The sequence below is a fragment of the Mesitornis unicolor genome, unplaced genomic scaffold (assembly GCF_000695765.1).
Source record: "Mesitornis unicolor isolate BGI_N332 unplaced genomic scaffold, ASM69576v1 scaffold11509, whole genome shotgun sequence".
NCBI classification, from domain to species: domain Eukaryota; kingdom Metazoa; phylum Chordata; class Aves; order Mesitornithiformes; family Mesitornithidae; genus Mesitornis; species Mesitornis unicolor.
The window spans coordinates 48,995-59,244 of record NW_010209285.1 but is presented as its reverse complement, the minus strand read 5'-3'; the positions used below and the strand labels follow the sequence as shown (position 1 = coordinate 59,244).

Below are 10,250 nucleotides of genomic sequence, written 5' to 3'. Positions count from 1 at the left end.
TCTTCCGATGTACAGTTTGAAAGACTTCCAAGTAAATTCTCAGGTGTTGCAAGGGGTGGTGGTGTTTGTTTAAATAATGCCACAAGCACTACAAGCAACAGAGCTGGGAAAATACATTTGTTTTTTATGAAAATCTGACCTTTTAAGAGTAATTATATGAAAGCAAATTCCCGCATCTCACCAATGTAACTTATTCACAGTACCTTCATCAATGTCAGGAGGAAGACCTCCAACAAACACCTTTCTAGAATAGCGTTCCACTCTTTCACCATTCTGACAGCGTGTTGGAGAGCTGAGACCCGACGATAAAGACTGATCGCCATGACTGTCGTCTAGAAAGCCATCTTCAAACGGAAAGAGCGAGGACCGACCTGTAACAGATTTTGTAGTATCTACTGTTAACACTGTTTCCCGGAGAATTAAATATTGCACTAAAAAAAGTTATCTTTTCCTTTTACTGTTTGGCTTTAACAGAATTTGCATTGAAGGGGCCAACTAAGTGGCCTAGCTATTCAAATTATGTTTGTTAGTATTGCTTCCATTTTTCCAAGACTATATTATACTTACAAGACAATAAACCTAATTGAGATTTAAAATAAACCCTTGCAAATGGCTAGCAATGAAAACAAAAAAGTTATCTAATGAAATTGTGTGTCATAGCTATAGAAAGAACTTTTGTAAGATTTACATGTCAAATTAATTCTTAGAGATTTAAATCAGATTTAAACAGATCTTGAAGGAATCATTTAAGGAGCAGATCACTTAAGCCATTGCACTGCAGAGCACGACAGCCTCCTTCAGAGTGCTTTACAGGGTCTTAACAACAATGCTGCACCACTTCCTCCTTAAGTGAATGGAGGCCCAGGCTGAGCAGGGAGGCAAACAGCAAAATAAACATAGAAAAGCTTTGTATTGTGGATATTAAAACATGTAGGTGAAGCAAGAAGCTCAGCTAACATGAAAAAAAAAAAAACCCACCTTCAATATCTTACTAAATAAACCACAGAAAACTTGTGCTTGAAGAAAAAGGTTGTTAGCTAGGAAAGCCTGTCAAGCTGTTACTCAACGCTAAAACACCCTTTCAGTAGTGAATTAACAAAAAGCACCATAAATGACTGCTATTCAGTTAAAGAATTCATGATCATCTGATGCAATTAACTTGTTGCTATTACTGACAGACACAGATTATCTTAAGAACAGATTTACTAACCCAGAAGATAATGTAAAGAAATATTCAAAGTCGGTATGTAAGCAGCAGTATAGAACATGCCAACTTTAGAATTTAATAATTCCCTATACAAGAGTTGAAAAATAAATCCTGCAATGTAGAAAGATGTGTAAATGGGAACCCTGTCTCATCTCTGAAAAGACTAATTGTCCCCTCATGTCATGGAGGATTGCTTTGAGGCATGGGATTATAATTAATAGATACAAACAGTTTACAGGAGGTTTAATTACAAATATGAATAGCAGGACAGAAAATGAAATTCAAAGGTAATAGATCTCATGAAACTGACTTCCAGCAAGACCTGAGGAAGAATTAATACCATACTGGTAGTAGCAGCACAGGGAAGTACTAGAAATAAGAGTAAGAAGAAAAATCAAGACAAGCAGAGAGACACTAGTTAAAAAATGTATACACTGAAAATATCAGTAATAGAGTCTCCAGTAGTAAAGGAAAAAAAGCAGCAGCAACCATATATATATAAAACAAAACCCAAGGAAGTTACCCTGACTGACGCAGAACACCAGCCTGATTTTTTTATGAACACCAGGCACTAGAAAAGTCTTGATTAGAAAGAATGCATTGAATGCACAGTGTTGACAGAGATCACAGATGCAAAAATCCACTGAAGTTAAAATCCTACTGTGCTTTTAAGCACCAACATAAAAAAACAAGGTAAATGCCACAAGCAGAGAAGGATTTAGAGACACTACTCTTCAAAGTCTGTATAACTGGTTGTGAGAAATGGTGGGTTTAGAGCATAAACCAGGAAATACTACTAATGACCATTCCATTAATGGACAAATAAGTCATGCACATATATAAAAATACGCACTTCAGCATAAAAGAGAGCACAGGCATGAGAGAAATTGTATAAAAACATCCAAGCAGAAAACATATTAAAAAGTAGGAAATTTGAAAATATTCTAAAGATAATTGCATTACTAAGAAGCTAAATAATCCTTTAATTCTACCCTCCCAAGCTATCTTCTTGTAAAAACAGGAAAAAAAAAACAACCACCAAAAAAACCTCAAACGTGAGGCATTAGTGGAAGCTGACATGTCAAATTAATAGATAATGGTACAAGGTGTTCAGCTAAAATACAGCCTACTGAGGGGGCTGAATAAGTGCTGAGCTCTGAAGGAAATTTAAAAAATGCACAGCAGCTTAAAAAGCAAGATACTGCCTCTTGTGCCAGATGCTTGACAGTCTGCAAGCACTGTACACATCTTAAGTAAATGCAAAAGATGATCCAAAAATTTATAGTTAAGTCAAATAGAGTTAAATGTATGAAACACACATTCACAATAATGGAAAGCACACAGACAAGACATTGTTCACTGTGTGAACAATCCCCTTTCCCCTTCCCCTCCTTTTTAGGGGAAACTAAAGTGCATTGAGCACAATCAGTAAATGGCAGGGCCAAAAGCAACTCAAACTGTGGGACCCCTTGCCACAAGGTTTTTAGGATGCTGAAAAGTTTATGTAGGTTCAGAAAAGGGAATGAGCACGAAAAGGAGAAAAATCCATTCTGAAGAAAAATGTTGTGTCATCACCTCAAGAAACCCTCAGAGGCAAATCTCTGGGAGAGTATTATGGGAAAGCATCACTAAATGCCCTATTTTTGTACTCTTGAGCTCCTCCACTGACATCTCAAAGTTGTCAGCGTAGCAGAACAGATTTTAGGCTGATTTCCCATAGCTGTCCTTACATCTGCACCTGAAAAACTGGTTATAAAAGTTAAAAACAATGTACCTAAAATAACATGACTCAAAGACTCTAAGCATGATACCTACAAAGAAATGCTCACATTTTTAGTGAAAGAAAACAGGGGATCGGGTAGGGAAGCGATAGGTAATGGTAAGCCCCCAGAAATTTCTGACAAAACCTCTTCTCACTGATGATGCTTAGTCACAGTGACAGAATCAAACACTAATTAAAATAACCACGTATAATAAACATGAAATGAGTCCCTGCACAGATTTGCCTCTGGATACTCTGCATATTACCACAATGCAAACGGTAAAAACAATAACAGAGAGGGATACATGTGAACATTTAATAACACATTTTTAACAGACTATTGTAGAATTTCATATTTCTTAAGGCTAAGAAAGCTCAAAAGAGCATTACAGAATTCAAGGTAACAAAAAAGCACGAATATAACAAACTTCAATATTGTATGAATAAGACAAGTCAGAAAATCCCTAACATGAATGACGAGACACACACACACACACACACACAAATCTACTTGTTACTATAGAACAGCCTGAATTTAACAAAGGGAAATAATTATTATGGTGCAAAACATGCTTTTTGGTAGAGTAAAAAAAATTCTTAAAGTCCAGCACATTCAGAACTTATTTGCCCTGTTTTGTCATCACTGCAATTTGAATAAAACAGCTTGCACGGTGTTCATCGCAATTACTGCCACATTACTATATTTTGCTTCTACAAGTAAACAAGAGTTGCAAGAAGTTAATGCATTGAGTCCAACTGACTCCCACTTTCTTCCTTACTTCTGTGCCATTTGATCAACATGCAAACACTCGCCACAATCTTCAAATGAAATTAAACAGTGTTCACATGCACAGAGAGCATACAATACTAAATACTCCACACAGTTTCCATTTTGTTTCAGTACCATGACAGCACTGAAAAGGTCCAAGTATTAGAATGCTTTCAACATCTGTTAACAATAGCCTGTCTCTGGAAACAGGGAAAAGTAGGAAGGTAAGTTTGTGGGAAAAGTGTAAATATTTTAGTTTTAGCTATCAAATAAACATAAAACCAGTCAGCTTTGAACAAAATAATCTCAAATTCTGTATTATAAGCTGCATTAATGCACCCTGTACAGACTACTACCTCAATCCATACATATGTGCAAACTACAAGTTACTTATATGTTATCAGCTTGCTTGTGTGGCTAGGTTTGTCTGCAAGCTTCTTCACAAAAACAATGCAAATTCTACTTTTTGAAAAGGAAGCCATGTCACATGCATAACTGTCAGAGAACATACATGAAAAAGAAGATAAAAAGAAGTTTAATGCCGAAGTACCCCAAGCAGATAGCACTGGCCAACTCTAGCTGTTAAAAGCTACAGTCTTCATTGTCTTTCTAATAGAAACCAGTCTGTGATAAGCTACAGCACAGTGCAAAAATGTAAGTTAGCAGTTTTCTTGGTAGTCAGTGAGCTTGCTCTTATCCATCTCTCAGGATAAACTTATATGTACATCTGTAAAATGTTTTTGGTCTGCTTTTATTTTTGAAGTGTTGCCTATGATGAAATAAAGTTAAAATGTGCTGAAATGTTTTATCTTTTTTATTATGACTACCAGAAATATTTGCTGTTACAGTGAACATTGGACAGTTATTAGAATTGGTATTTACAATGTTCTACCTAAGGCAATCCAATGTGATACTCAAGTGTAATATCCAGCAAAAGGTGTTTCATCTAAGAAAAAAGTTGTTTTTTGAAAGGTTCAATGCACTGGTTAAACATTGCACTTCTGAGAAAAAAAAAACAAACAACAAAAACCAAGCAAAACAAACAACAAAAACCCACCAAAACGGAAAACAATCTTCTATTTTGGAACACTAAGAATTTAAAATCATAAATGTGTGTCACAAAACAGTCTTTACATTCAGTCATCCTCCAGTTCACTAGTGACAGCAACACACCTGAAGTTACTAGTTCAAGCTTTAAGCTGCTATTAAAAGGGAGATGTTTTGCAAATAAGAATATGTGACTGATTTTATGAAGCAATTGATCAACCAAATAATATTAAAATGGGTAACATCATCTTATCATAAGAGAACTAATACTTATTTCTCCCACTATTCAGCAGACAAAACATTTAGTAAATACTTTTACCTCTTCTCCGCCCATAGCTCCTGGCTGCATGTAAACACAGAAGAAAATTGTCGGTACAGCTGTCATTAGATTTAGCTCCAAAAGCAAAGAAAATGTAGCTTCTACCTCTTCTTTTTTCCCCTCCCACCACAAAGAAGAAAAAGACATTAAAAAAGCGCAAGATGAAATTCAAACAACCCAAGACAAGAGAAAAGGTTTGAAGATGACACAGCCAGGGGAAAAAAAGGAACGTACCTGCTGTGCATGTTTTCTACATAGCAAAGGTGGTAAAAAAAAATCAAGCATAAAAGACTTACAGTACTATAAAACAGTAATTTAGGATTATAGTTTTAAGAGGCAATAAACATCATCAATAGTAATCCTAATTAAAAGAATTATTTTTGCACGTTATTAATTAGTTATAGAGAACATATTTTCTGATTATGTTTCAATTTAAATAATTAACCATCTGTAAATACTAAAATCCCACCAAAACCACATGAACTCAATAGCCAGTATGTTCAGATGAATAAAAACAGATTGAAAAAATGTCTTTATAACTACCAGAATTAATACGGCATTTCAATGAGACACGCATCACTGGCAAAATCCATAACGCTGTGCAAGTGCAGAAGCATATTTCATGATATAACGGGAAATGCAAAAAGCAGCATTTTTTTACCTGAAATTTTAGAATGCCAGAAAATAATCTGGAAAACAGTGTCTTCTACACAGGGACTTCAATCTGTCACAAGATATCTGTGGTATTCCAAGGTAATCAAATGTGGAAGGCTTGGCATCAGGTAAAGGTTCTGAACAGAAAGTGAGCTTAGGCAATAGGTAACAGAGTTCCATTTCTTTCTCTCTCTATTGCAATACTATCCGTGTTCCTCCTCCTTCACAACCCATCTCATAGGTCCAAAACTAACACAATTCCTTCTGATCCTACCCTGCATACCCAGGTTTTAGGTGTACTGCCTTTAGCTTTCCCTATAATCCCCCTTAGCCTCCTTCATCTAGTTCTCCTTCCATCTTCAAGGGCCTGTCCTGAGGTGTTCTGCCATACCTCTCGGCTTTCCCTAGCTACGTTTCTTTGGCCAGCAATCACATGCCAGATCAGTCAAGAACTACTCATCTGCTGACTGGTGCCCTGCCTGTCACCTCTGAGTGGCCCCAAGGGTACCAAGAGCAAGGGAACCTCCTTCAGCACAGGCACTGGTGACCTCTCTTCTATCCAAGCAGCTTCTTCCTCGAGCCCTGAAGGAATGGTCTCAGACACCATACACCTATGCTTTTTTTTCCCTGCCATCAATGAGGCCACAAAAGAGCAACTACATGAGTGCTTCATTATGAAGATTACAAAATTTCAAGGGCTATGATGAAGAACTGCTTCACAACTTATGTTTAATACCATGACAGCGCAAGTCGTTTGTGTGAACAATTATTCAGCCACAGTGTGACAGTTGGTAAGCCCTGAAACAGACTCAGCTCCATGGCACAGCAAGTGATATGGACAATTAATACTGGAGTTGGCTTTGCAGCAAGAATAAAATTAATCCTCTTCCTTTCTAGCTACCCCTAAAGGCATACTTGATTACTTATTATGATGGTGGAGAATCACTGCCAGAATTCACGTAACAAGTCCTTGTCTTGCTTAATGCCCGTACTCCAAAAAACAAGCATGCATCAAGGTATAGCTATCAACATGTTTTAAGAGTAATTCTTTTGAAAGAGGTTTCTCAAACAGAATGCTACCAATCTAAAATGTAAATAAGCATTACTTTAGTATGAGATGAAAGAGACTTCTGTGTTTCTTTTTAAGAAAAGCCTTGTATACTTCATGTAAACATTTAGGCTCTGAACAAGATAACAATACACGATGCCAGAAATCTACTACAGACTTCTGTAAATTTTCATTTATTATAACACTTCTATGTTACACTGCACTGCACGATACTATTTTTATCTTATATACGTACTCAAACACTATCTTTATGACCTTAATATGTTTTACAGAAGGTATATTTACAATTGCCCATAAATTCTAGAGGAAAAATAGTGCAATCCACTTAAACAAGAAGACAGTCAGCTTTTGCTGATTTAAAAACATTTCATCACATTTAAACTCTCAAAGAAGGTGAAGTCTCGCCATTGTTGATTATATTTATATATCTATATAGACAGAGATTGTGTGCATAAATATATATGCACACAATTTGAAAATGAACTCATTCTATCCAGTGTTCAGGTTAAAGTGTTACTTTTTTCAATGAGCTGACAGTTATTCAGCACGGCAACTTACAGATGTCAACACACACTTTATTGCATTGTTTACACAGGATGCAAAACAAGAATGTGTCATTTGAGACAAGTTAATAAAAATACCCATCTCGTACATCAGTTGAAGTTCAGAGCACAACAGATTTTATAGAAGGAATGGTTCATCGGGTAAATTTCCTAACACCTCCAGTTTGAGTAAATATTTTAGAAAAAAAACAATTTAGAAATTATTCTTGTATTAAGACATTTGGGAGCTAATAAGAAGATTATTGTATTATTACAACAATGAAATTACCAGTGTTATATATCTGAATTTTCTTTCTCTCTTGGGCAATTCCAACAGAATACAAAACAAAAGAGACTGGAAGCTCCCAAAATTGAACGTTACAGTGTTAATGAAAACATAGCTGCTTTAAGAAGTGATGAGCACATTTTCCCATGTAATCAGTTGTGCAGCTGCCAGAACAATCACCACTGTGTTATTGCTTTTCCATCCCTTTGCAACTTTCTTGAACCGACAGGTAGAAAGCTACATAACCGCTACGTCCCAGCTTGCATGTACTCAAATACAGAGGAACATTCTTTTCTTCCTGCCGATAACCCTCCTGAAACTATTCGCTCACCTCATCCCCTGAGTTGAGTGTATTTTTACAAACATAAAATCATAGAATCGTTTAGGTTGGAAAAGACCTTTAAGATCATCAAGTCCAACCATATGTTGAAGAATAGAACTCTAAGCTTTTAACAGATGAGCAAAACAAACTCCCCAAACCCCAGATCTTGAAGTGCAGTGAAGTAAATCTAGTGCTAATGCTACTGGAATTCCCAAAAGCCTGCAGCTAAAATTACCCATTGTTGCTATATAGCAAAACACACTCAACTGAACTGCTCAAATTTTAAGTGCATCTCAAAGAAAGCTGTATGAAATAGATGAAAAAAAAACTTTAAAGGCTTGCATTCTGCAAACATCTATCTACCAGTCAAGGGAGAAGGGATCTACTGGTGGCATAAGAACACACTTGCAAAATTTTATGAAGGGCCACATACTCTTGAGATAATGTGGTTTGAGATGAGCATAGCTGCATGACACGCACAAGCACATCCACACAAGACAGCCCTCAAGAATTCAGAAGGAGGGAGAGACCCGACAACCCTTTCCTGTGGTCCCGGAGAGGCAGAGGACCAGAACATCCACAGAGTGACAATGTTAGCAAGAGAAAATAAGTATTGTGGGTAAGGGAAGTTACTCATCTGTTTAAACTTACTCTTGCTCAGTTAATATACATCCTGAAAACCAAGAATGCAATCAAGCAACAGAACATTGCTTACTGTATATGAATAAGGAAACCACCTTCATTCTTCAGCTCACTCCTTAGGCTGGCAATAAGTTTGGTTTTGCCCTGTTGTTTGTGTTGGAAGGGTCCAACGCAAAAAAGGGACATTGTGTAATTTATGTAATACAAGCGAACCATGTGAATAAATACCAGAGTTGCACAAACTATTTCTGAGAATCATTAGTAGTAAGGCAGGTGTTTGGCAATTTATTTGAAAGAGATGAAACCAAGTGACAATGTACAGAAAAGACCTTGACTAAAACATTCTTATAAACTTAGTGCATGTTAAAACATAGATGTGAACCATACAGCTAAGCTAGAATAAGTTATGAGAGCTCACATGCAATGCCCTGCTGGGTGAGATCAACGAACTATCCAGAGAAGCATTCAGTCTTCAATAGTGACACCAAAAAGACTGTATCAGACCAGCCACTACCAGTGATGCCTTTCTCTTCTTTTATCTTAGCATTCATAGTCATTGGCTGAAACATGCTAGGAGGCACTCTCACCTACTTCTAATACCGGCTTTAAGACCTTTTGTCTAATGATTTTTGAACCTGCTGATACGATCTGCTTCCACGAATGCCTGTCGCAGCAAGTTCCAAAAGTAAACTATAGAAGCACTTCCTTTTGTGGGTTTTAAATGGATTTACCAGGAGTTTCACCCATTGCCCTGTTAGTTCTAGCTCTGTGGAACATGGTCAACAGGCTCTATAATATTCACCTTCAGTCTTCTCCCCAAACTGAAGCATTTCAGCCTCTTTAATCTCTTATTAACTCAGTACAGCCACGGTAGAGACAGAACATAAGAAAGAACAATTATAAGACCCAGAGAAAATTGCATTCTAGTACTTAGCTATTTTTGATAATACAAAATAAGGAAAAAGCACAGCTAACTGAAAAACAAAATTAAACTTCCAAAAGGGGACAGAGAAAATTGAAATAGAACAGTGATGAACTGATGTTCATTATCAGCCTCATTAGCTTTACCCAAGGCTGCAAAAGCAAAAAGTTTGAAAACCTGCAGTTATGTGCTGTCACTGGATTAATTTATTCCTATGGAAATGAAATATTCCATAGGAAAGCCATGAAAACACTTTTCCACAAAAAACTATGCATGCTTTAGAGCTTGTACTGATTTACTATTCTGGTCTCAAATCACACCTGTATCTGGGCTGCCTATACTCACATAAGGCTCATAGTATGCACTGTTCACAATACACTTCAGTTGTAAGACAAGACAAAATAAAAATCGGTGACACTTGGGAAAAATAGGTATCAGCGATGACTACAGAAGAGTTCAACCTAGAAACATGTATCATCTGACATGATTCAATTAAATGCTGACACAACACATCAGTACGAGAAGGCGCAATAATAACTTCTAGTGCAATATCCCTGGGAGACAAGCCTTTGAAGTTAGGAAACACTTGTGAAAACAAAAACTACCTCGCTTCACCTCACGGAGACAACAGATGTTACACGAAACAATGAGCATCCACTCTAAAACAGCTTAATCTTGAGTTAAGGGTTCAATTTTTATAGACCAGAAA

General features: G+C 36.7%; 1 protein-coding gene across 1 annotated transcript in view; it reads right to left on the bottom strand.

The window, feature by feature from the left end:
* The window catches only part of CPEB3 (cytoplasmic polyadenylation element binding protein 3), a 79,968-nt gene that overhangs the window by 28,604 nt on the left and 41,114 nt on the right, over positions 1-10,250 (bottom strand). Inside the window, exon 5 of the mRNA XM_010192838.1 lies at positions 204-371. Coding sequence (XP_010191140.1) covers positions 204-371 — 168 coding nt within the window. The remainder of the gene's footprint in view (positions 1-203; positions 372-10,250) is intronic.